The sequence below is a fragment of the Marmota marmota genome, unplaced genomic scaffold, assembly GCF_001458135.2.
Source record: "Marmota marmota marmota unplaced genomic scaffold, marMar, whole genome shotgun sequence".
NCBI lineage: Eukaryota > Metazoa > Chordata > Mammalia > Rodentia > Sciuridae > Marmota > Marmota marmota.
Window position 1 is genome coordinate 2201469 of NW_026000185.1, and position 26952 is coordinate 2228420.

Consider the following 26952-nt stretch of genomic DNA (forward strand, 5'->3'; position numbering starts at 1 on the left):
TGTGGGCAACTGTGCAATCGGAGAAGGAGGGAAACAGACAGAGTCAGCCCTACTATGTGCTAGGCAGGCCCCACCCAGGCTATCTCCTGGGTGGGAGAATCCACAACTCCCTTGGGATGAGGACCAGAGTGATTAAGTGTCTTCTCAAAATCACCCAGCTAGTGAATAGCAGAGCCAGGTGGGAACCCCCAAATTGACAACCCCGGTATTTCTGCCCTTCCTTCTGTGTTTCATTTTGGCTTTTGATATGGAAAATGACCAAATGACACTATAATGAATGTTCTATAATAATGACAAAAACGCCACACCCCATAAGAGAACAGAACAAAGTTTGGAGCCTCATGGAAACCTTCCCTTGAACTCCCTCTATCAAGTCACACAAACAGATGTGCTGTGTGTATTATCCCATGGGGTGAATGTCCCAGGAATTATCCTAAGTGGGTGACGTGGACTATCCCTCTTCGCCCTCACGACCCTGTTCTCATGTCCTAGAAGGAGACACCAAGGCTCACAGAAGCTGACTAATTTGCTAAAATTTAGCTAGCAAGTGGCTGGGCTGGAGATGAGTCTGCTGCCCTCTTTCTTGGATACTGTAAAGGTAATGGATATTTTTTTGCCTCTTTCCTTTCTTTGACCTTTGAAGTGAAACATCTGCACAAAACAACCTACTTTTCCTAGGGGGAAATCATTTCAGAAGCACAGAGAAGCGACGAGAAGCAAATTTGCAGTAACATGGAATGATCTGGCTTCATTCATAAGTAAGAGCACACCAGGAAGGCAGAGGGGTGTTGTTGAGAAAGAAGACGGACACAGGTCAGCCCTCTGGGTCAGACAGTGAAGGTCATGGCCCTCCGTGGCCACACCAACCCAAAGAGTCGATTTTTAACTCCCACCCATAAAGCAGCCACTGAGCATTTTCAATGTCCTCTCAATTTTATAACTGAGAGAATGTCACTTTACCGAAAGGCAAAGATCCTACAGGTGAGTCTGGCCAAACCCAAGGTCAAGTCCAGCTGGAGCTGTTAGCTCTGCTTTTCTTTTTAAAAGCATCTTCTATGCCCCTTATATGCTCTCACGTGCTCGTTGAGGATACAATACTTTGAATTTTCTACCCAGACATGACCCCTGAGGCCTAGTCTCCCTGTCTCTGTACACTATTTATCAATACAAGGTCACAATTAAAAAAATTTTTTTTTTCCACAAAATGATGGTATTGGGGACAGTCCCTTCAGCTGCTAGCCACCATCATGTTCCTGGTGAAGAACCTTAAGGCCCCAGGCCCAACATTAGGAAATCCAACCCCTGTGCCCTGAAGCTGCAGGATGTTCTCTTGCACCACCCCCATGTCACAATCCCACTAGCTGCACGTAGCATTTCAAGTCTAGCACAATGCCGCCACAGGATGTTCCATATAGATAACCCCGGAAGGGCCAAGCTTGAGCAAACAGGAACTAAAGGACAGGATGCAACTGAAAGACTCCCCAACCCAGCTGCTTATAGCTTTAGCTTAGTAACGCCAGATATAACAAGGCTTGAAAAATAGCTTGTCAAAGGAGGTCAGTGGGGCAACTGAGTCTGCAAGTTCAGCAGTTGGGCTTGCTCAAGGTCGTTACAAAAACAGGATGCACAGAGGCAGATATCTTGGGCTAGCTCGAGGTCGCTACGAGGACAGGATGTATAGGGGCAGACATCTGGTCAAAGAGAGAACAAAAGATACCGGAAGGGAACAGAAACTGGTCACGTCAGCAACTTTGTCTGATTTTCGAGAACTGAAAAAAAAAAAGTATAACCCCCACCTCATTTAAATCCTCCAATAGGGATCCTGTAACTATGCATCTCGCTTCTGTATCCACGCTTCTGCTTGCAAGCCCTATATAAACCCCTCAGGATAAGCCAGGGGCGCGCAAGTCACATAGAGCTTGTCGCCCCGGGTACCTGTGCACCTGAATAAACCTCTTGCTGTTTGCATCCGAACGTCGTGGTTTCGCTGGTCCTTGGGGAACGGGTCTCTTCAGACGGAAGACACTCCTGGAGGGTCTTTCACTGGCTTCATGGGGCCCCGAGGGTAGAGAGGCCACAGAGAAGCCTCCCACACCGTGAGGCCAGACAGCCTGTGGCTCCCACCCGGCACCTCCCTTGCTCTGTAAGGCGGCCACCAGCTCGAGAGCTGTGCTAGATGTCTGAGCATCAAGGGCGGAGGGTAGCCTCCTGCTGGCAGCCCCCCAGGGACTGAACCCAGCCCCTCAACTGTGAGCACGGGTCACCTCAGGCTGCTAAACCTGCGGCCATCGTCACGTGCACACAGGGCCTGGCACCCGACTGGCTCCCCCAAAGCCTGGCTCAGCCACTTGCTATCCCAGGGCAAGTCACCAAGTGTCTGCGTTCAGGTCCTTCTGCCGTGGGGGCTGCGATGGGGGCTGGAGGGTGAAAACTAAGCAGGAGTCCTGTGGGGTTTCCATCAGAGCCCCTGCCCGCCCGAGGTGCGTGAGGCACGCGGTCGGCTCTTTCCCAGGACTGTTCCAGCGTCTTACAGAGAACAACTCTGCGCTGCACATTAGGTAGGCCAAGTTGAAGGCCAAAAGGAAAGGCCAGTGTCTCGCTGTGTGGCTTTCTGAATCTGGCACCGTGCGCTCAGAAAGATGTGACTCCCCCAGGACACCCACAGGTAGAGCGGGGACTTGGCCATTTCCTCTCCGTGCTTGGGGCCTCGTCTCTGTGCTGCAAAGTGAGTGTTGGGCACCCCCCACCCCACGCAGACACACAGGAAGTGCTTTCACGGGAGCCGTTTCCTCCGAGGCCAGGCACCTGTGAGACAGGCAGCATCTCTGTGCCAGGAGAAAACAGGCTGGGGCTCGCACTCCAGGTCAGGCCCGCCCGGAACTGGGGCTCCTATGAGTCTTAACCCAGGACCCTTTCCACGTGCCCCTTTGGGAGGGCTCAGATGTCCTTGAGAATGACCTTGAGAGATGGTGCCACGCTGCCCTAGGCTGGAGCCCCAGAGGAGCCCCAGAGGGGGTGCCCTCAGCAGCTGGCATGGCACGAGGCCTGCGGTCTATGCCCAGCAGTGTTGGGTAGGCGAATGGACGTCCTGCCACGGCTCTCCCACTGGGACACACCGTGCCTGGCCCGCCTGTTCTTGGGTTGGGATTATTTTAACATACTATGTGTCAACATTAATATGCTTCTTTTGTAAATACATAAAACAAAAACTGCCTCAGAGCCTGCTAATGACTCCTCAAAACCATCAGGCTCGAGGAGAATCAGGAAAGACAGGAACATCGCAGACCAGCGAGGCCAGGCCCAGGGCTGGGTGTGAACCCAGGTTGTCCTCGCCGAGGCACAGGTACCAGGAGCTCCGTCCCCAGGGATGCTGTTGGGAGGCGGTGAACCTCTAAGAGTTGGGGCCGGGGGAGGTTCTAGGTCTCTGGGGTGCTTCCCAGGAGGAGTTGAGGCAGCTCTCTCGAGGGCTGTCAGAAAGGAGCAAGCTGGCCCCGTCCAGCTCCTTCTGCTGGCTGACTTGTGATGTGACCGTTATCCTAAGGTGCACTCTGCCACTGACACCCACCGTCTTCCATTCGCCATCCCCTACAGGGCCTTTGCTAGACTAGAGTCTGCACCATGCCATTGGGACATTCAGTCTCTGTTAGAGTCTGTCAATTGGCTTGGTATTGTGGCATTTTGTATTCTCCCTTTCTGTTTGTAGCAGGTTATTTATGGTGTTTCTGTAAAAACCACTATGGTCATTATTTAAATTAAACAAAAGGGGGAAATATTAGAGTCTGTAAACAAGTCAAAATAACACCTGGCATTTTGCCAGGGGAATGTTAAAGTTCGTAAACAAGTCTGGATGGTGCCTGGCAAAATGTCAGAGGGAGTGGTTTGAGAAGTAACAAAACCGAGCCATTAGGTGTAGAGATTCCTGATTGGTTGACTGATGTATCTAGTTTATGCTAATTAGATAAGCTGTGTGGAATGTATAAATACTGCTCCTGTCCTGCAATAAACGGCTCCCACTCCTGCTGTATCAACGTACACAAGTTATTCGTCACCCTCCGCTTATTTTGCCCAGCCAGCCGGGCTGCGGCAAGTCTCCAAAACTGTGAGCTAAATAGACCTCTGCACTTCATAAGTAGCCCCCATCAGATTTTTCGTCATAGTAACAAAAAGCTGGTCCCGATACCTGACAACTAGGGCAATGTGGGAAACTAGGCTGGCCCTGGGACAGAAAAAGGCATTAAAGAAGCACTGCTGAAATGTGAGCAGAAGTCTGGAGTTGGCCAGTGAAGTCAAGCCTTGTCCTGGAGCACAGGAGCAGAGGCCCAGGCAGGAGAGGGCAGGCCCAGCAGCCAGGGCCACCGCAAGCCAGGCTGTGCACACCTGTCCCATGGGGCAGGTGCAGACGCCTGCTTCAGACCTCCCTCAGCCCCCACACCCTCAGCATCCAAGATCCACTGACTTCCACCTCTCAGGGGCAGGAAAACCGAAGTGGGGCAGACCCAAATGGAAATTAACATGAATTCTAACCAGTAACGTTGATCCTTTCCAATCCTGACTAGCAGACATTCCAACCCAAACTGTCTCAGGTGACTCATTGCAGTGATGCAAAGCTGACGAATGTACTAACTACTGCCCATCATGGCCTGGCTCGGCTGGCGTTAAACACGCTCAGAACACTACCATCAGCCTGCAGGGGTGCCAAGGCCCCCAACGTGAAGCCTGTTTATAACCAAGTGTCGACTCCCCTGTGATCCATGGAATCCCGTACTGAAGGTGAACAATGGGGTGGCTGTCTGGGCGCTCACCCAGGATGCACACGGCACAGAGCACGCGCGACCTGGAGAACCTGCACCGGGCTGAAATCCAGGGCCATGTGACAGGGATGCTACAGCCACAGGCCATCGATGGCTGCCACTGCCACCGCCCAGCTTCACTAGAGCCTGTCACACTGCATAGCACTCGATGGAGAAGAGAGCAAAGTTCAAATACGCAGTGTCCCCGCCCCAGGACCAGGTCTTGCCAACCTGCCCCCCACCAGGGCTTACCTGGCACTAGCAAGCGGTGCTTGTGCTGGGAGCTGCAGACCAGCCGCCGGGTGAACAGCATGAAGGCCATGACCCCTCCTTCCAGAACAGGGACCCCTCACTGGCTGCTGCCCTGAAAGAGACCACAAATCCAGATTGAGGCCCACAAAGACTTCGTGCTGCGGGCTGTGGGTCTCACCTCCACCTCTCCCCAGCTGTGGAGAAGGTTCTGACCACCAACCCTTTGCTATTAAATACTCATCTTAATCCAAGCCAGTGCTGTGCTGCATAGACACTTTCACTCACCGCTTCTTCATTTGAGCTGTGCTACACTCCATGTCCCACATGTAGGGGTGACTGTGCCCATTTTCTGGATGGGAAAAGAAAGCAAGTGGACAGAGCTGGCTTGAGACCCCCTGTGGGTGAGGACAGGCCTGTGCTCTACAAGATGGACAGACTCAGAGCAGACATCCAGGCATCACAGTGTGGGGAGCAGACAGTCCTCACTGCCCTGCTCCCAGGTGATACTGGGCACCCAGTGAGCATCTGGTGGCCCATTTTGGAGGCTGAACAGCCCCAGCGTGACTAACTGTCCCAGTTTGCTTGGAACCGAGAGGTTCAGGATGTGAAGCTTTCCATTTGGATACCAGGACTGTCCTGGGCAAATTGGGATGGTCACCCCATCCCAGGTATCTCAAGGCCAAGGTCAAGTTGACCTTGGATGCAAGTGACAGTGTCTCTTCCACTGCAGGCCAGTAAAGCCAGCAGGGAGCTCAAGATAGTCCTCAGCAACAGTGTCCCCTCTGCAGGCGGAGGACTGGCCCCAGAACCAGCTGCGCTGTGCCCTGGAGACGCTGGCTCCTTCCTCCAGGGTGAAAGTGGACCCAGCCTGAGGCCTTTGGGTGAGGCGCTCTGCAGGGCACTGCCCACCTTCATCTGCCCCGCCCTCCAGCACAGAGGCATCTCCAGGGCAGAAAAGGAACCGTCAGAGGGCTGATGGAGTGGGCCTTGGTCACGGGGCTGCCTGGGCTGCCGACCCCAAAGCCCTTGATTTCGCTCCTCGTATCAGTTAAGTTACTCTACCTGCAGCAGCTACGGGGCTGCAGGAGTAAAACTGCTGTCGTGCAGCGAATACATTTTCTTTCTTTTCACCAGAGAAAATTTTGGCAGGGAAAAGGTAGGCTAGGAAAGTGTGGCCATGAGCTAACCGAGAAATCACACTCCCCTCTTGACGATTTAATGGATTCTTAAAAATCTCTTCTGCTACATCCAGCTCAACGCCAGCCTGGCAATTTAGCAGCGTACACAGAAGGCGCACTTGCGCCTTCTCACCTCCAGCCCTTTGTCTCAAACGCCATTACTGAGGCTCCCCACAGTTCCATTTCCATTAAGTACATCTTTAAAAACTCCAGAATCTGGGGAGAATCTGAGCGTTAACATTTGAATATTCTGCACAAGCAAAAGCCACATCTGCACACTTGCAACTGCAGAATGTCATACTGGAAAACTTATCTTGGTGACATGTGACATTTTGGTGGCCTGAGGTTGAAACTGACCTTATAACAAAACGTGATCTCCATCAGACATTAATTCTTAACACAAAGTATTTCAAATCATAAGAAAAGCTGCTGTTGTCCACTCATTCTGTCACCCATTAATTCACTCATCAGTTAATTAGGCCCCTGTTAGAGGCAAGGCCCTGTCATTTAGGTGCAGAGAATGGAGGTTGGAAAACACACTGCTCTCCTTCTGAAGCTCATAATTTAGTGGCAGGGGACTACACTGGGGGCGGGGGAAGTGGGAGAATTTAATGTACTAGGCTGCTTTATCCAGCCTGTCCTAAAATTCTTAAAATAACCTGGCAAGACACAAACATAAAAATTTTGCAGCTCTCTGTCAATGTGAGAGACAGAAAGGAATCCCCACGCTGGGCCCTGTGAACAGGGTGCTGAGGCAAGGTGGAGAGATTCCCTGTGGCCAGGGTTAGGATACCAGGGAGGTGTCCCTGAGCTGTACCATGGACATTCCAGGGGTCGTAGGAGCAAACGCTCAGAGGTGTGAGGGTTCGGTGCAGAGAGGCGGTGGGGGGGGGGATGTGAAGTCATGGGGGCAGAGGGAAGCTGGGGACAGGACTGGCTGGAATCCGATCTCCAGGAACAGAGCCAGTCCCACCTGTCAGTGGGCCCCAGGGAGGCCCTCTCCAGGGGAGGAGGGTCCCAGATGCTCTTGTCTTATCCCGAGGATCTGTGCTCAGCCAGGCTCCCGGGTGGGACAGGGGATTCGCACTTGGCATGTCCACGAGATGCAGGGGTCACCGTGAGCTCAGGAGGTGGGTTGCTGGAGGGCGTGGGCTGGAATGGTGGGAGCTGGTGGGAGGGAAGAAGCCTGACGATGGTGATGAATCACACCCAGTGAGAGAACCCAGATGCCAAGGGCACACGTTGCCTGATTCCATTGACACGCAACTCCCAGAACAGTTTACAGGCCGCCAGAGGCTGGGGAGGGCAGATAGGGCAGGACTGCTGGATCCGTGGGGAACCCACTGGGGTGATGGAACATTCCGGAACTAGATAGAGATGATGGCTGGATGACATTGTGTCACCAAATTATCCATTTAAAGTGGTTTAATAGTTAAACTTGTTATATTTATCTCAACAAAAAATAAAAAGATGTGTGGAGTTGGCCCTCGGCTTTTGTAGCTGAGGAGAGCCAGCCGTGAGCGGGGCCTGTGGAGTAAGGACATTCTCTGATCACAAAGGTCGGAGCCCTTGTCTGTCTCAGAGACCAAAGACCCTACCTCTTCTGGTCTGTTTCCTCAGGTGTAAACGTGTGTGTTGGGCCACACTCTGACCCTGAGAACCATCTGGAAGCATGTGGAGGACTCTCAGGACATTGCTCCCAGCCCTGCTCCTGTCCAGAGTGGCCTTAGTGTCTCCCCGTCCCTCCCACCAGGCCCTCTGCCATCTGATGACCTTGGATCTGCACATCTGGAAAATGGGGAGGGAGACCAGGAAGAGCCCAGTCTTAGGGGGTTGCTTTCAGGACCCTGGCACCCGGTGAAGCTGTGACTACGAGGTGACGGAGAAACCCCCAGATCTGAAAGGAAAGCAGGCTGGTTGCCCACTGTCCCCATCTGTGAAACTTCCCATCTCCCACGTCCCCAGGCCTGTTCTTGACGCAGCACTCGACTTTTTCTCCGCGACTTGTGATCACTGAAAGTTTTTCTTAAAATCAACTTGGTTTCTAAACAATTTTAATTGAGGTTCTTTTCTGATCCCGCCCTCCTCCTCCCCCACCCACTTTGATCTGCTGCAACAAAGATGACGGGGAAAGAACAGAAAATTGACTTAAAGGGACAGCATGGAGTCCCCGAGGTTCCGGCCCGGCCTGGCCCTCTCCTCACGCAGTGCTGGGGATCAAGCCCAGGCCCTGAGCATGCGAGGCAAGCCTCTGGCACCAGCAGGTGTGAGGTGTCACAGACAGCCTGGCACCCAGTGGGGGCTTTTACCTCTAAGTGATCAGATCCGAAAGAGAACCCTAGGTCAATCCATACAGTAAACAGAACAGGATGGCCAGGGTCCAGGGCAAGCGAGGGTGATTTTGGTTTCGGCCGTGCACTGGATCTGCAGTAAGCTCTGTTTCTTCTGTGTGTCTCCAGCAAGACAAGTGGAAGACCCTGCTCGGGCAGATAGTGGACTCCTCAGTCCCACCTACCTCTCCCCACCCCCTTCCTTTAATTAAAATGCTAATTAGTTCTCCCTGCTTCCTCTTATCTGCCTAGTGCATAGGGAGCTGGGGGTGGGGTGGGGTGGGCGAGGAGGCGGAGTTCAAGGTCTAAATCAGTAAGATGAGAGGCATGAAAGGGGAGAAGTCCACCCATTTTGCCTGGGAGAGCGATCAGCAGTAGTAAAGATGCCTGCTGCCATTTACTCTCACCTACCACAGGGGCCGCACCTTGCAGTAATTTCAGGCATTTGCAGGATTTGCCTTGAATGACAGGCTCAGAAGTTTAATGGGCTTGTCAAGGTCTGAGGGCTCACCGGCCAGAGCTTCACAGCCTGGACCACACCTGACCGTCACGTGGAGCTAGGCAGGGACTCCCACAGCACCCCAGCTTGAGTCTCGCAGGCTTGAGCCCTGCCCCGGGAGGTTCTGGAGGGGAGAAGAACCATGGACCCATGGGCCCTCACATACCCACAGGCCTGTGTGACCCCAAGGCCCTAGAAGTGGTGGGGTTCTGACTTTGAAAAATCAAACAACTCAAGAAGCCGGGATGACACACCGTGAGGGGCACTGGACATGAAGCGGCCTCTCTTCCTTTGCTTCCACCTGTCATCTTTCAAATGTTTGCATCCTTCAAAAGAAACACACCCCAGAGCAGCCTCTGCCGGCTCCGCATTTACCAGCGGTGTGACGTCAGGCATGTGAAGTCACCTCTGTGCCTCAGTCTCCTCGTCTGTAAAATGGGGATAATAACAATGAGCCCACTTCCTGAGCTAGCAGAGGTTGGACGAGACCTGGGACTTGGGTGGGTGCTGTGTCCCCAGCCCTGAAGCCGTGCTGGACGCCTGACAAATGTGCTGTGCCCAGGGTGTCATGTTCCTGTGCGGCTTCCCAGGCCTGTGAGAGGGAAGTTCTGCATGCATCGTTGGCTAGAAGTGAGCCCCTGGGCCTCTCTGGGGCCCCAAAGTGCTCCCTCTCACGGCCCTACCTCGGCTTGAGACACAGCACTGGCAGGGTCTCAGGACATTCCTTCCCCGGCTGCAGCCCCAACAGTCAGCTTTCCTGCAGACTCAACGGGACACAAAGACACATTTGGCCAAGGGTGGCTCTGTTGTCAAGGCCAGGGGTTGCCATGACAACCAATAAAGCGGAGCCCTGGGCCTTTGCGGAAGGCTAACAGGGCCCCATTCATGGGCTCTGATGGATGGCCTTGGGACGGAGGCTTATCGCTGCCGGCTTCCCTCCCCACCCCTCCCCACCCCGTCCAGCAGCCTGTCCTAGTTTCTGTGCAGCCTGGGCGCCAGCCCACCCTCCCTGTCCGCATGGTTCCCTGCTCCTGCCTCCTGGGGTGAGAGGCAGTCTTCAGCCCCTGGGGGCAGGAGAGAGGGGGACCGGTCCTGGAAACAGGCTGAAGGGGCGGCTGAGAGGAACAGGAGCCAGGAATCGGGTCCAAGTCGCGGCTGGAATAGATATTATCCTGGTGACTCTGGCGGTCGTTCTCCCCGGGGCTTCCGTTTCCTCGTCTGCAGGATGGGAGGAAGGAAGCTGCCCACAAGCTCAGGAGGCACTCAGTTTGGGAAGGTCCAAGTGCAGAATGAACCCGGGAGCCGCAGGAAAAGTGCCCCGTGGGATTTCTGCTTCCAGGAGCTCTCTGGCCTGGGGGAGGCGTTTCCTCCATGGCCTGTCATGACGGGCACCTGCAGTGGCCTGCTACGAGCCCGAAGGCCCAGGTCCATAGCGAAGCTGGTGGGCCCCGGCCTCCCACCCTCCTGCGGCCGTCTCGGGGTCCTCCTGGCCCAGGCTCCCTCGGCAGGACTTGGTGAGCTCACATCAGACACTCAGGAGAGGTCGCCTGGGGCGGGTAGTGACCCATCTGTGAACAGAAAGGCCAGGCTCAGTGGCAAGTGGAAGTCCTCGGCATGTCAGGGACATGGAGCCTAAACCCACGGGAAGGAGGTGCGTGGCCAGGTGGGGGCTGGATTTCAGGTCCCGTCTGGAAGCAGGAGAGCAGCACAGAACCTGGGCCAGCGAGGTGCCCCCCAGGTGCTGCGAGAGCCACCCCGGCCCAACCCCAGAAGGTCCTGCTTCTCGAATCTGTTCGGTTCCCTAAATGTTCACCGAGCACCCACACCAAGCCCTGGTAACCCGGGGTGAGCCGGCACAGGCCGTGCTCTGTTCTCTGGGACCGCGGGCTCCATGGGAGGGACCAGCCACCCGCAAACAGAGTCGGTGTGGCGGGAGCAGCCACAGCTCCCTTCCAGAGAAAGGAGGCCACCTGCACAGACTCTAGGAACTGCCAAGTGCGCAAATCCCGTGACTGTCGCCAACGAGACCCTCCTCTTCAAGGACTGCACGGTGTGCGAGCTGGATACGCTCTGTCGGTGACGGTGACGGGAGTCACTGCCTCACAGTGCTCCTTATCCCCTTGGAGAGATCCTCCCTCTGTAATTCGCAGGGTATTGTTTCACGTGCTCGTCTGCAGGAATCCGTTTGGATTTCACCAAGGCCTGCCACGTGGAGGCTTCTCACACACTGTCTCATCTACTCCTATTCCCATCTTTCAGGTAAGGAAATAGGCTCAGAGGGGTTCTGCTGTTTGCACCATTGGCCACTTGTAGGTCATCTTTTAAGAAGTGTCTATTGAGGTCTGTTTTCCATTTTTTAGTTGAATTTTATTTTTCTATTATTGAGTTATTTGAGTTCCTTATACATGGTGAGTATAAACCCCTTGTCAGGTGCATGGTCTGCGAATGCTCTCATGTGTTCTGTAGGCTGTCACTTCACTCCACCCGTGACTTCCCTTGCTCTGTGGAAGCTTTTTAGCTTGGTGTTATCCCGTTTGTCTATTTTTGCTTTTGTTTCCGATCCTTTTGGGGAGTCTTATAAAGAAATGTCCTTGCCTGTTCCAAGGTCCTGAGCGTTTCCCTACGTTTTCTTCTAGGAGTTTCCTATAATTTAGGTTGTGCATTTAAGTTTTCAATCCCTTTTGAGTTGGTGTGTGTGTGTTTTTAATATGGTGACGGGGGAATAGCTTCATTCTTCTGCATGTGGACATCCCGTTTCCCCAAGAAGTGTTCTCAGGTCTCTGCTGAAGATCAGCTGACTGTAGGTCAGGGGTTCGCTTCTAAGCCCTGCATTTTGTTCCATTGATGTGTTTGTCTGTTTTTATGTCAGCACTGTGCTGTTTTCATTCCAGAGGTATGGTAACGCTTCATAGAGACACACACACACACACACACACACGCCCCTCTAGCTGGGCTTCAGAATTGTACACACGAGCTCTACCACGGAGCCTCACCCCAGCCCTGTCTCACATTTTGAGGTCAGGTAATGTGATGCCTCCTGCTTTGTTCTTTAGTTCAAAATAGTTTTGTCTATTTGTGTGTGTGTGTTTCCATGTGAATTTTAGGATTGCTTTATCTATTTATGTGAAAACTGTCATTGGAATTTGATATGCATTTCACTGAATTTGCAGATCATTTTGGGGATTATGAACACTTTAACAACATTTATTTTTCCAAACATGGGGTGTCTTTCTGTCTTTCATGTGTCTTCTTTGATTTCTTTCATCAATGTTTTATGGTTTTAATCGTAGAGACATTTCAGCTCTTTGGTTAAATTTATTCCTAGGTATTTTATTTCATTTTTTTGGTAGTTATTATAAATGAAATTGCTGCCTTGACTTGTTTTGTAGGTGATCTGTATTGGAGTATAGAAAAGGCTTTGACCTCTGTTGGTGTCATATCCTGCAACTTCACTGAATTTGTTTTCTAGTTCTAGTTTTTGATAGTGTTTGGAGCTCACTGTGTATAAGACCATGTCATCTACAAACAGTGACAATCTGACCTGCTCTTTTCTAATCTGGATATGCTTTCTCTTTCTTCCTTTTGCCTGATTGTTTGGCCAGAACTTCCAGAAGTAGGTTAGGTAAGGATGGTGAACGTGCTCACCCTGGTCTTGATCCAAAACTTACAGAGAGACTCTCAGCTTCCCCACTCACTATCATGTCAGCTGAGAGATTGTTACTTAGAGCCCCTTCTTTCACTTTTAAAGAACTTTATTATATGGAGGTATCTTACCCCTATACCTAATTTTCTCAGAGCTTTTATCATGAAGAGATATTGAATTCCCCCTTCCTCATCTTTTTTTTACTGCTTTTGGCTTAAAGTCTATCTTACCTAGTACACATCCCTCTACCTCTACTTTCTTTTGGATCCCATTTGCATGGATTATCTTTTTCCATGGCTTCATTTTCAGTCTATGAATGTCCTTAGAGGTGAAATGAGTTCCCTGTGAGCAGCAAACAGTTGGGCCTTCGGGGGAAAAAAAAAATCTATTCAGTTTCTCTGACTTTTAATTAGAGAATTTAATCCATTTACATCAAGGTAATTATTGATAGGTAAGATCTTAGTACAGATATTTTGTGATTTGTTTTCTAGTCTTGTGGTTATTACTTTCTTTATTTCTCCCTCTCTTACATCTTCCTTTGTGGCTAAGTTCTGTTTCTCTAGTAGTGGGTTTTGATTTGGGGGTTATTATTTTTGGTTTGTCTATTAGAGATTTTTGCTTTGTGGTTTCTAGGAGGCTTACAAAAAAATCTTCTGACAAGCTATTTTGAAGTGATAGTAACCGTTGTAAAGATAGGAAAAGAAACAACAACAACGATGACAAAAAACCCGACTTGCACTCTATTCCTCTCCACATTTTGAATTTTTGCTATTCTATTTTACATTTTTGACATTGTCTCTTATCTATCTTTTATCACATTAATTTAGTTATTACTATTTATACTTAATTTGTTCTTTAGCACTGAAGCTAGACCAGAGACCCTACACCTAATAGAAAAAAAAGTAGGCCCAAATCTTCATGTTGGATTAGGCCCCGACTTCCTTAACAAAACGCCTATAGTGCAAGAAATAAAATCAAGAATCAATAAATGGGATGGATTCAAACTGAAAAGCTTCTTCTCAGAAAAAGAAATAATCAGTGAGGTGATGAGAGAGCATACAGAATGGGAGCAATTTTTTACCCTTCACACATCAGATAGAGCACTAATCTCTAGGATATATAAAGAACTCAAAAAACTTAACGCCCAAAACCCAAATAATCCAATCAATAAATGGGCCAAGGAATTGAACAGACACTTCTCAGAAGAAGGTGTACATTCGACCAACAAATATACAAAAAAATGTTCAACGTCTCTAGTAATTAGAGAAATGCAAATCAAAACTTACTCTAAGATTTCATCTCACTCCAGTCAGAATGGCAGTTATCAAGAATACAGACAACAGTAAGTGTTGGCAAGGATGTGGGGAAAAGGCACACTCACACACTGCTGGTGGGACTGCAAATTGATGCAACCAATCTGGAAAGCAGTATGGAGATTCCTTAGAAAACTTGGAATGGAGCCACCATTTGACCCAGCTATCCCACTCCTTGGTCTATACCCATAGGACTTAAAATCAGCATACTGCAGGGACACAGCCACATCAATGTTTATAGCAGCTCAATTCACAATAGCTAAAATGTGAAACCAACCGATATGCCCTTCAATAGATGGATGAATAAAGAAACTTTGGTATATATACACAATAGAATATTACTCAGCATTAAAAGAGAATAAAATCATGGCATTTGCAGGTAAATGGATGGAGGTGGATAATATCATGCTAAGCAAAGTAAGCCAATCCCCAAAAACCAAAGGCCGAATGTTCTTTCTGATAAGTGGATGCTGACCCATAATGGGGAGGGGGAGGCGTTGGAAAAATGGAGGAACTTTGACTAGGCAAAGGGGAGGGAGGGGAGTGAGGGTGCATGGGGGCAGGAAAGATGGTGGAATGAGATGTACATTCCAGGTACATGTGGGACTGCACATAGGTGTGACGCTACATCATGTACAACCATAGAAATGTAAAGTTGTGCTGCAATTGTGTACAATGAATCAAAATGCATTCTGCTGTAAGATATACCTAATTAAAATAAATAAATTTATTTTAAAAAAGAGAAGGCATTTGGTTACATAATGGCCTATACGACCTCTAAAGTCAAATGGAAATAATGTATTTTTCAAAAATAACCTTCAGAGTAAATATACAAATAAAAGAAAAATGCAATTGAAATCTTAGTCTCCATTGAGTTACTTTAGAAATAAATGTTGGTGAAGGAACTGGTACAATATTAGAAGCTGCTGGTCTGCACATGCAAAGCAAATAATTATTATATTAAAATTACAGTTTTAAAAACATTTATTTCTCATCTGGCATCAAATAAAGTTTAATTGCAAGTTGTTTTACGTGATTTTTCTCTTGGGGATATATTTTCAAAAAGATATACAGGAAGTTCATCTCATTATTTCTAAGTAGAATTCATGTTTGAGCTTGATTATGATATGTCTTGGGGTAGACTTCATTTAATTGAATCTGACTAGTCACCTTTGACCTTTCTGTACCTGAATATTGTAACTTTCTCTGGATTTGGGAAGCTTTCTACCCTTTGGTATTCTTAAGTCCCTTTTGAATCCCAATACATGAATATTTACTCATTTGATGCTATACCAAATTACTATAAGCTTTATTTCTCTTCAGTCTTTTTACATTTTTCTCCTCCAACTAAATTTCCAAATAGCCAACTTTCAAGGTCACTGATTCTTCTGGTCTATTCTGCCACTAATGCCTTCTATAATGTCTTCCACTTCATGTAGTGTGCTTTTCAACTCAAAGGTTTTTAAAAATTACTTTTTTAAATGTTTCTGTTAAATCTCTCTGATAAAGTATTGGATTATTTCTGTTTTCTTGCAGTTCACTGAGTGTTCTTACGTCAGCTATTTTAAATCCTCTGAGAGGACATCCACATCAAGTGGTTTGTGGTGAATTGTGGGTGCCTTATTTTGTCCTTTAGGTGAGATCATGGTTCTCGGAAAGCTCTTGATGCGTGTTGGCATGTGATGACGTGTATACACTGGAGGGTTAGGGGCAGGAAAGATGGCGGTTCATTCATGCCTGCGCTTGCACATTCCCAGGCTCCCAGCTACCCAAGGCTAGAGCCCAGGTGTTGGCTGGACACGCAGCACCCTCCACCTTCCTGGCTGTGCCTCCTGAGGGGTGTCCTCTTGTCCGCGAGTCCTTTCTGCCTCGCCTCCTGCCGACATTCCCTGAACTCCCTGCACCTCTTCATGGTGCCTCAAGTTATGTCCTCTGAGAAGCCTTCTTGACCCTCGATTCAGAGTCAGAGGTCACTCTTCTGAATTTCTCAAGTAACTGATCACTTTTTGTTGTTATGAAAATTTTCAGATACAGGTGAGCTGAAAGAACTTGGCTACGCTCACCACCAAGTTTCAGCAGTTACCGTGGCTGGGGTTTCCATGGTTTAGATACACAATCTCACAGTTTACCGTGGTCACATCTCTGCTTCTCCTTTGTCCTAAGAACGCTCTTCCTCCCTCCCTCCCTCCCTCCCTTGTTAGGCACTGGTATCTCCTCACCACCGGAGGGCCCAGGTGGCAGGGAGGTGGGACCACACAGGGAATCTCTTCCTTCCCTCCCAGCACAAGAGCCAGAACACAAAGAAGTAAACACGTGAGATAATTGCACAACCTGAAGAGGGTTGTCAGCATAATAAGACACAGTGACCGGTCCCTCTGCACAGTCCCAGCGTGTGTCACACCCAGCGGAGGTCATCACATTTGCTGTGCTCCAGAGGACTGAGTGTTCCCAGCGCGGGGCCCACTGTGACAGCCTGGGTTTTGTGGCCACTGCGGCAGGAGTCCTTTCCTTCCTGGCTCCTTGGGGGAGGACCAGGACCACCCCTCTGCCTGCTGGTCAGGACTGCGGCCACCCTCCTTCCGTGCCCACTCTCAGGATGGCTTTTTGAATGTGTGAACACCTGGTTCACAGAACCAAAGAGCCAGGGATGGATCTGCAGACACCGTATCTAGGTTGCGCCTCGCAGCTCCGAGGAGCTGAAATGCCAAGGAGGATAACCCGAGCCTGCTCCAGCCCCTGAGTCTGGGTGTACGCGGATCCACCGAACAGAGGCCCTCGGTTCAGTGGAGTCTCCGTCATGGAGGTGGGAACCCGGAGGGCAGTGCTGCCCTGGACGGAGGCCGAGGAGGAGGACTCTCACCTCTGTGTCCAAACGGAGACCCCAGGAGGCCACCGTTTAGGAACTGGCCACTCAGAGGCAGGGGCTGGCCCGGGAGGCCTTGGAGGTGGTTCTGGAAAGCGCACACCTGGAAGGGCACATTCCCAGGGCCAGAATGGGGCGTGGCAACAGCGGGTGCTCAGGACACCGTGGGGTCCCGTGACGGACCCGCCTGCATTCTCATGGCCACGGAGCTTGCCACTGGAGAGCCGTCTGGCGGTTCTCAGCCTGCTCTTCAGGGCCGGCGCCCTGCGGGTTCTTTGTAAGGCCATGGACGTGCTGCATGTCTGCCTCTCTGCAAGTGGTCTACGGACACGGGAGCAAGGTTCCTTCCTCCCCACAAGACCGCGTTCGTTCTCCTGGGTCAACATGGATCCCATCTCGAACACAGGGATCAAGGGCACAGCCCCCACGTGCCGGTTGCTGGGCTGGCACTCCGTCTGCTTCAGCTGAGCCTGTCCTTGCAAAGGTGTGACACGCCAGGCGCTGTCCACTCTACCGCACGGATGGGGCTGGAGTCCAGAGAGGGTAGTGACTGTCCCATGTCCCTGAGCTTGTCAGTGCCAACGTCGGCTTCAAGCCCTGGACTGTGAGGCTCTGATGCCCGCGCCTCTCGGCACTGAGAGTGGAGCAGGGCCAAGGCTGGATCTGGGATTTTAACTGGATCCCCCAGTTAGTCCTCCCGATTCCCACTTCAGAGTTCCTCCCGTCACCGGCTGCCTGTGAACATCCTCAGGCCATCGGGGGCTCTCAGGAAGGAGAGGGAGAGGACAGCAGGCACCAGGGGACACAGCCTGCTGACTGGGAGACTCGGGTCAGGCCTGAGCGCCAGGGCTGCAGCGTGTCACCTGCTGTCTGGTTCAGGTCAGAGCCAGGATGAAGTCACAGGGACACTGGTCTGCGGCGGGGCTGCCCACCAGAAATGCAGTGCAGGTGTCTGATGCATGCCTCAGAGGAAGCTTCCCATCTTCTGGTCCCCACGGCCTGAGCCGTTCTAATAGGGCATCTGATTTAACCCGAGGTTCCCAAAATACAACAATCCAACACAATCCCCATCAGTACTAACAAGAGGGTATTTTACGTTTTTTAAATACTAAGTCTTCAAATTGACACGGGCATCTCAGTTGGGATCAGCCTCACCTCAAGTGCACCATAGCCGGCCTGGACACAGGTGGCCACTGTCCTGAACCCTGGGTGCTGAGGCTCAGGCCAGGGCTGGTCTATGGGCTGCAGGGCCTGCCTGAAGCCATGCTGCAGGGACAGGTGGCGCAGCCTGACTGCTGCCATCAACGGGGCCACATAAGGAGGGTGACACAGGACTTGCTGAGTGATTGGTGGGACCCGTGCAAAACAGATATTCCAGGCCCCTCGCCAAACAAGTGACTGAGAACATCAAGCCGGTGACAGCAGAGCAATATTCCAAGCACAGGCTCTTCTGAGTGTGGGACCCATACTGTCCACAGGCTGCAGACCCAGGAAGCCCTGGGGACAGAGGAGGCCCCTCCAGGTTTGTCCCGGGGGGAGGGGGGGACTAGGGTTCCAATGACAGCAGTAACTATAGGAGTGACAGCAACGACAGCAGCCGTGGGTCAATGAGCACTTACCCATGACGTTCTGAGGACCAAACCCTGCTCTAAGTATCACACAGAATGCCCTTAACAATTCACACCAACTCTCCAAAGTAGATGTAGGTATTATCGACTCTTACAAAAAGAAAGAAAGGAAGGAAGGAAGGAAGGAAGGAAGGAAGGAAGGCAGGCCAGAGAAGTCAAGTGACCTGCCCAACATCACACAGCTGTTAAGTTCGCTAGTCAGGCTATGAACCCCGGCTGGCAGCAGATCCAGCGCCCTCACCCTCTATCATGTGGCAAAGCCCTAAATTCAGACCCCAGGTACTTCTTGGACAGGTACAGGACTGCTGAGCTACCTGGAGTCACTTCCCAATAATCAGAGGTAGGGGTATAATGTGGTCTTGCCTTGGGCTTCAATCTGGCCCTGCCTCTGTTTGCCCACCTGGAACATGGGTATGGTGGGCACCCCAGCCCGGCTGCTCTGGGTATTGAGATCATCTGTGGATAAAGCCGGGCAGTGTGCCCAGCACAGCAAGTTTTGAGCCTACAGAAAAGTCACAAGTGCACTCAACAGGCACTGGACGTCCCCAAACACCAAGGGTTCGGGCCTGGCCAGGTCCACACCACTCTGGCTATCCATGGGCCATTTGAGAGCTAGTCACGGCCACTGTGATATTCACCCCTCCAGCCTTCAGCTGGTTCCCCAAAGAGCAAGGACACTTCCCTGTGCAACCTCAGCAGGAGCCACCTGAGACACAAAGCATTTCACTCTCAAGAAATGTGTCACTGATAAAGCACCCATATGGACATTCAAGCTCCCCACGTGGCCCGGAGTGTCCTTTGTTCCCCTGATTCAGGCCTTGCCCAGGATCCCACGCTGGGCTTGGGTCTGTGGCCCTTGAATCTCTTTTAAGCCAGAACCCTTTCCCAGCCATTTTGTCTTTTGGGACGTGAACGTGTTAAGAGCCCGGGGCACCGACTCTGCCTGTGTTAGTCTTAATGTTTTAATTTAATTCTCCGCAAATCAACGGAAGCTCATGAGCAAATGTGGGAAAGGCGGCTGCGGACACAGGAGCCAGAGGTCACTGTGGAGGGCCCAGGAGGATGGTGGACAGTACTGGGGGTACTCTCCTGGGAGCAACAGAGAGGAAGTGGAAAGGTAGTTAGGGCCGTGGCAGGTGGGCAAGAGTGGCCACGGCCGCCAGAGGCCAGGGCAGGGGAGGAAGACGGCCCTGGGAGGAAACGCTAGGCAGCCGTGCTTCCGTGTGGCCCCCGTGGGATCGGGTCTGTCTCCACTGGGAGCAGAAACTTCCTGAGGTTGGCGCTTGGGTCTGGCTCTCTCCTCTCTCCCCGGTGCCCAAGCCACCATCAGTATTCACCCAGAGCAATGGCTTCCAAGTCTCCCGAGGGCCCGGGGACAGGCCACACACAAAGGATTCCCTTCTGGGTGACCTGGCGGCCAGCTCGCACACACCTCCAGGATTCCTGCACCTTGCCCTGCCAATGAGATTCTGTTTGTAAAATTTCTTTCCTCTGCTGCCTCTTGGGACACGGACTGCTTCCGTGTAAAATTCCAAAATGAATTTTTGAATCTTGTCCACAAGATGCGAGGGGAGCCGCCGTCCTTCCTCCCACCCCCTCTGGGCGTGAGTCCTGCAGGTTGTCAATTGAGATTCTCCCTGCAAACTCCTTCCGTCTGGTGGAGGGAAGGAGGCTGGATGCCCGCTGACAGCGCCTCCTGATCTGCCGGCCTTGCTCGCTCGCTCGCTCGGCTTCAAGGAGAAAGGGATGCGAGTGCTGTTTCAGCCCCGAGAACGGGAGGGAGGGATTTATTTTAGGGCTTGAGTCAAAATGCTTTTCAAGGCGACCCTTGTTGCATTTCCGGGGACCAGATGCACACAGACTTTTCTGCAAGCCTCCGGGGGAAAGCAAATTGCTTACTTATCATCTTTGTATCTATCTTTATTTAGTTGCTGGTTCAAAGAGGCTTAAGAGAACATCCTTGAAAAATCTGTCATGTACGTCTGTGTGTCCTTCACACAGAAAGCCTCACATAGGTGTGTCTGCACACATACATGTACGCGGGCACACACACACGAACTTGCATACCCCAGCACTGCATTGAGACACCTCCACATACCAGCACACACGCCTGCACTCACGTGCCTGGCAGTCAGGGTCCTGCAGCCTGTTCTGCTTAAAGCACTCCCTCTATGTCATGCTGCAGAGCCCCAGACACGCGGCTCACTGGGCTCATCCTCAGAGCTGCTGCCGGGTACCAGCTCCCTCAGTGGGAGGGTGCTCCAGACCTCCAGGCAGTCGCCAGAACATGGGGTCAGGTTCAGGAGGGAGAAGAGGGCCCCTGGAAGCAAGCAGTTTTGGGAACAGGATGCGCTCAGCTGGAATCCAGCAAGTGCTCAGGGAGAGGACGAAGGTGGAGGAGGAGGAGGAGGAGGAGGGAAGAGCCAGGGACTGCAGAGGGCTTGGAGAGAGGGGAAGAGTCACAAGAGACAAGGGGAACCAGGGACAGGAAGGGAGAGAGAAACAGGGAAAACGGAACACAGTTTTTTTTTTTTTTTTTTTAACATGTTTTAAGCCCCGTTGGTTTAAGCCAGAAAGATGAGCGGCATCTTCTCAGACCTTCAGAAACCAGCCGTCCCCACCCCTCCCCTCCCAGGCCTCTTCCTAGACTCCTAAATGGCTCCCCCCAGGATGCTGTGGGCTGCTCAGCAGAGCCAGGCTCAGCAGAAAGGGGCTGAGCCAGGAGGGGTGCCAAGCCACTTCCAAGACCCCGCCGGGGAGGGCTGTTCTGGCTTTAGGGTCCTCCGACCCCCTCCCGGGGACTTGGGGTAACCTGGGGATCAATCACTATCCCCCACAGCCTTTGCTGGGGTCAACGCCTGTCCAAGAGGGGCCCCGAGGAGGAAGTGGGGATGATCACGGGACGGGGAGGGGGAAGGAGGGTGACACAGAGCTTTCGGTCATGTGCAGCTCATCGGTTGCCATGACAACGGCAAGGGATGGGGGCACCCAGACTGTAGGCTGCCAGAGACGTGTTGGCTCTAAATCACCGCGACAGCACTTCAGTTGAGCTATTACGCCGTTGCCCGGGCAACCAATGGGATCAAATCGCAGAGGAAATCTATAATTATTACAAGCCAGATACCGGGTACTCGGCGCAGTGATCAGCACATTAGGGCCATTCCACCTGATTTCTGGGAGGGAGAAAGGCGGACCCCTGCCCTCCAAATCTGGGGAGAATAGGACAAAGGAGATTGTAGCAAGGCAGGTCTGTTGATGTCACCAATTGGGAACCCGGAAGGAACTCTTGGCAAAGGAGAAATAAATATTGGGTGGAACTACATGAAATTGCCAATAATTACCACTGGGAAACATTTCCCAGGGATTTGTCATGGAAATTTCCATCGTATGGGAGAGTTGAAAGAATCTCACCGTGAGCACCTACAAGCCCAACACATGGCTCCCACCATCCACATTCCTGGCCTTGCTTCACCACTCGTCTACCCTCCATCCATTCTCAATCCTATTTTTCAATGCATTTCAAAATAAACTGCAGACATCAGCACCACATAAAAATAAATAAAAGTATTGTGTCCAACTACGACTAAAAATAGATATTAAAGAAAAATAGCAATTTCATATGGCTCAATCTAAACAGAATAAAATCTAGGTTTCTGTCTGTCTACTTATACATCTATCCTTCTCTTCTCCCATCCACCTGTCCATCTTTCTGTTCATCCATCCATCCATCCATCCATCCATATTTTCTTCTATCCATCCATACCCTCTTGGATTCATCTTCTCATCTATGCGCCCATCCATCTATCCATCTTCTCTTCCATCCATCCATCATCCATCTTCTCTCCCACCCACCCGTCCATCCATCCATCCTTCCATCCACTCACCTTCTCTTCCACCCATCCACCCCTCTTCTGTCATCCATCCATCTCTCCAGCAACTCTCCCATCTCTGCAAGACCTCGGGCACACTCCTGGTTTTCACCAGTGGTTCACCGTGCCCCAACAGGAGACCCTGCACACCAAGCTCAGCGCAGCCTCAGCCGCAGCACGGCCTTTCCCTTCCTGCACCCGTTCCCTTGCTGTGTGCAGCATCTCAGTGAACAACCACTGGGTGCAAGCCACAGCCTCGAGGGACCCTTGGTTCCTGACCCCTCCACTCACCCCCACGCCCTGGGCATGGACTTCCACAGGAACCCTGGGCTCCGACTCTGCTGCTCTTTCTCTTGTCCCTGCTCTCAGCTGCCCAGCCTCCTGACTGGCCTCCCAGCTGCCCTCTCGCTCCCTCTCTGCGTTCTCCACATTGGCTTGTTACCATGAAGTATCTGGCCACGTGGATCGTGTGGGGCTTTTCATACCCTGCTGGTGGGAAGGCAATGTCTGCAAACATTTCAGGGAGCAGTTTATCTAAATCCATAACATTTTAAACACACAGACCATGTTCTCCAGCATAAATCTACTTGCAGGAATTTGTCTCATTGACATAAACTGAAAAGAACCTAAGTGTCCATCTATGGAAACTATCTTAATAAATTTTGGCACACCCGTGATATAGAATAGCATGCATCCAGTAAAAAGAGTGAGGGGGTGCTCTCTGCGCCGCTGTGGGAAAGTGCTTCATATACTAAGTTAAAACGAGTTGTAAATGAGCAGGTGTGGGGTGCCCCCCAGGCCTGGCAGCTCCTTATCCTTGGCCACTACATTGGTTTGAGGTAGAAGTGGGTACTGATTTGTCCAGGAAACATGTCGCAGGTGTTGAGACGGCTTTCCACCCGGTTGGAAAACAAGAGTGGAGCACAGGAGTGGCATCTCTGCCCGCAGGTCACCCTAGGAAACAACAGCACGGCACCAGCAGGAGAGTCAGCCTCGCCAGCTGCTGGGCTCTACTACAGGCTGGTTTTCTCTCCTGTTCTGGGGAGCGCTACGGGAGCTATTTAATTGGAGGGCGAAGGAAACACAGAAACACACCTTGGAGGCTTGGAAAGTTCTGAAAGAGTCCGGGAAGGTTGGCAGAAGAAGGCCTGGGGCTAGCTCCTGCTCAGACCTGGAGATGCTCCTGAGCCTCAGGTTCCTCATCTCCACGAGGAGCTGCCCGGCCTCCCGAGTTGCTCTGAGGGACAGCAGTGGGGAGGTGAAAAGGGCACGCCACAGTCCAGCTCGCTGCACAAAGGAGAGTCACTGCCGTTCACCCCGGAACGTACTCAGCCCATTCTGCACACCCAGCAATCCCAGCACACGCACAGCAGGCCACGGCCTCGGTCTGTGCTGGAGCACCCACTGTGCGCCCAGGGCTGCGCTAAGCATGATCTAGGTCCCAATCCATGCCTTTGTGTGGCTTCCGCTCCCACTTGGCAGATGTTGGCAGAGGCCCGCCCAGGTTAGGTGTCGCCCCTGCCAGCTTCCCGAGAGTGCTGCGCCCAGGGCAGGCCGGGGCGTCCTGACTGCAAAGTTCATGCCCTTCCTCCTCACTGCCTCCTCCTCCTCCCCACTTCCTCCTCCTCCTCCCCACTTCCTCCTCCTCCTCCCCACTTCCTCCTCCTCCTCCTTCTTTTGGCACTGGGGATTGAACCCCCGGGGCGCTCTACCACTGAGCCACACCCCCAGCCCATTTTTATTTTTCATTTTGAGACAGAGTCTCACTAAGTTGCTTAGGACCTTGCTAGATTGCTGAGGCTGACCTCCAACTCGCAATCCTCCTGCCTCAGCCTCCTGGGTCACTGGGGTTACAGGCAATGTGCCACTGGCCCACCTCATCCCTACTTCTTAAATCATGCCTTTGGACCAATGCTCTTGAAAAGATGGATATATGTGAGTCATGTGTGCAAGTTCAGGTTTTCTAGTAGTCACATTAAAAAGAAACAGATGGAATTAACGTTGTATAATCTATGTAACCTACATATAATGTATACCCTATGTATAATGTATAATCTACTTAACCCATGTATGTGTAATATATAAAAAACATTATATGTAATGTATAATATATAATATGTATAACACCCTGTTTAACCTGTGTATAGTGTTGTATATTCCATTTAATGTATATTTTATGTGTGATGTATATAATTTTATGTATAATTTATAACTTATAATGTAAAATATATATAATGCACAATATATACTATATATGATAACTGATGTAAATGTTGTTTGTTATTTTAACCTAGGTCCAACATATCATTTCAACATATAATCAATATAAAAACCACTTAATGAAATTTTTATGTGATTTTTGGCAAACTAAGTCTCCAAAATCAGGCGTGTATTTTATGCTTCTAGCACATCTGAATTCAGCCTACCCACATCTCGGGTACTGTGGCCACGTGTGGCTCACTGGAGAATGCAGCCTAGGTGGGAGGGCTGGGACATATCTGGAAGGAGGTGAACCCTTAGCTAGTGACCAGCACTGGCTGATCCCCTGGTACCTCTTCTCCTGCCCTGTGACATAGGGGCTCTCGCAAGCTACAGAGGAGAAAAATGAGCTCATGTAGTGGAGGGATACATCCACCATCTTGGAGCCCATCTGAGGAGCTGGAGTTCAAACCAAGGTTAATTGAAAGCCCTGCTCTCCTGTCGCTGCCGACTAATAATAAATGTTCTAGAATGCTCTGTACATCTTGCCAGTCACACGTCTGGAAACATGAAACTCCAGAGAAAAGCACTTGCCTTGTAGCACTTAATTTTTAAACAATCTGATGAATCAATAGGTCAGATCATTTAAAAGTTCGAAGGCATGTGACCGACGTGAACTTCTCACCCGCGGAGACCTTGGGAACCCACCAGGTGATCCGTGCCACCCACGCTCTTCTTCTGTCTCCATGGGACTGACATCAGGTTCAGTTCCGAGTCCCTCAGGGCAGGTCCCCTGGGAACACAGAGCTGCTGGCTTCTTTCTGTCCTGGACTGGAGGGTCGTGGGAGGCTCTCTCCCCCAGCCAAGCCCTTAGTCATTTTCACTAAGACACGTGAGTCAGGCAATGTCCCTGTGGGGACGGTCATGGCGGTAATGACTTTATGACGGGTCCTGGTTCTGGGGTGACTCTGGGCTAGTCCAGAGGCTGGGCGAAATGTGACCTGGGGTGGGCATCATTCTGGAGTGCTGGTGAGGTCACGCAGGGTGGGGTCCCGCCAGCTCCCCTGGTCTCACAGTGTGGCCACATTTAGAAACATCCTGGTGAAACGCTGCGACTTCTGCGACTGAACCAGGACCACTAGAAGTGGAACTCAAATTTGCCTCTGAGGTGTCTCCAATCCATCTGCTGGTCTCCTCAGTCCCACCCCTCCTCCTGGCCACCGTGGTCATTGGTGATGGCTCAGCAGAGCCATGCAGGGATACGAGGTCCCCGAGGGCACATGGCAGGACGTGCAATATTTGTGGAATAAATTCTTTCATTCCCATTTTACAGGTGGGGGCGATGAGGGCTCAGAAAAAAAGTTACAAATATATGAAACGTCTATCCTAAGATCCTACTGTGCGCAGTGCTACTCAAGGGCACACAGGCGGGACCGAGACGTGGGCAAGTGGCTGGTATACTGAGTCACACTCACTCCTCGGCATCACTCACTGCAAAGGGACCATGAAATGTGCCCTCTCGCTTAACCGCTTTGTAAAACCGAGGGTGCGTCAGGTGTGGCGCCCACAAACCAACCAACCAGCCAACTCCCTGAGGGCGGAGCATCTGTACCTCTGGCCCTCAGGGCTGAGGGTCGGAGCGTCACCCCCAGCTCCCTGTCCAGATAGACACTTGTGGGGGCTACCCGAGTCTAACCCTTATGGAAAACAATGGGGCCACAGGGAGAACGAGATATTAAAACTTTTAATGTCAAAGAATCCCAACTCTAGAAATTGAGCCAATGCAAATAAACCTGAATGAGGGAACAGTTGTGTTCAGAGATGTCGCGCGCGGCGTCATGCAGAAGAGCGCGCGACCAAAACCCCCGTGAACACCAACAGCAGAGGACTGTTGGGGTAGAACAAAGACTTGATCCTACGGAATTTACTGGAAACTAAGTAAAAGATAGGCAAATGATTTCTGAATCAATGTAATGAGAGAAGGAAAAAAATCACATAGAATTTCCTGCGCAGCCTGGCTGTAATTTTGTAGAGGTGCGAAAACAAGGTCATAAACCGATACCTGATGAAGGAAGTCTGGAAAGAAATGGGCTTTCTGTTTGACAGTGTTTTGTCTTGGATACGAGGCTGTTTGTTCCCCTACATTTTTGCAGTTTCTGATTCTTTGTGAATGATCTGTATGATCGGTTTTATCCAGCGTTTGGGGGAGAGGGAGCCTCCTTACCGTTCTCAAATAATCCAGAGAGAAACCTTAACAGGGCATGAGGGGAATGTCAGGGGACGGCAGCAAATGTGTCTAGACATTTAATTATGGGACAACAGCTACCGAATAACTCGACATGGCTTTAACAGAGAGCCCCAGAGGCACCTGAAAATTGATCTGTGTTC

At 51.1% G+C, this 26952-nt stretch overlaps 1 protein-coding gene across 1 annotated transcript in view; it reads right to left on the minus strand.

Annotated features, from left to right (window-relative positions):
* Nucleotides 1-26952, minus strand: part of Abat (4-aminobutyrate aminotransferase) — a 77975-nt gene that overhangs the window by 31624 nt on the left and 19399 nt on the right. Inside the window, exon 2 of the mRNA XM_015490743.2 lies at nt 5043-5154. Coding sequence (XP_015346229.1) covers nt 5043-5112 — 70 coding nt within the window. The 5' untranslated portion in view covers nt 5113-5154. The remainder of the gene's footprint in view (nt 1-5042; nt 5155-26952) is intronic.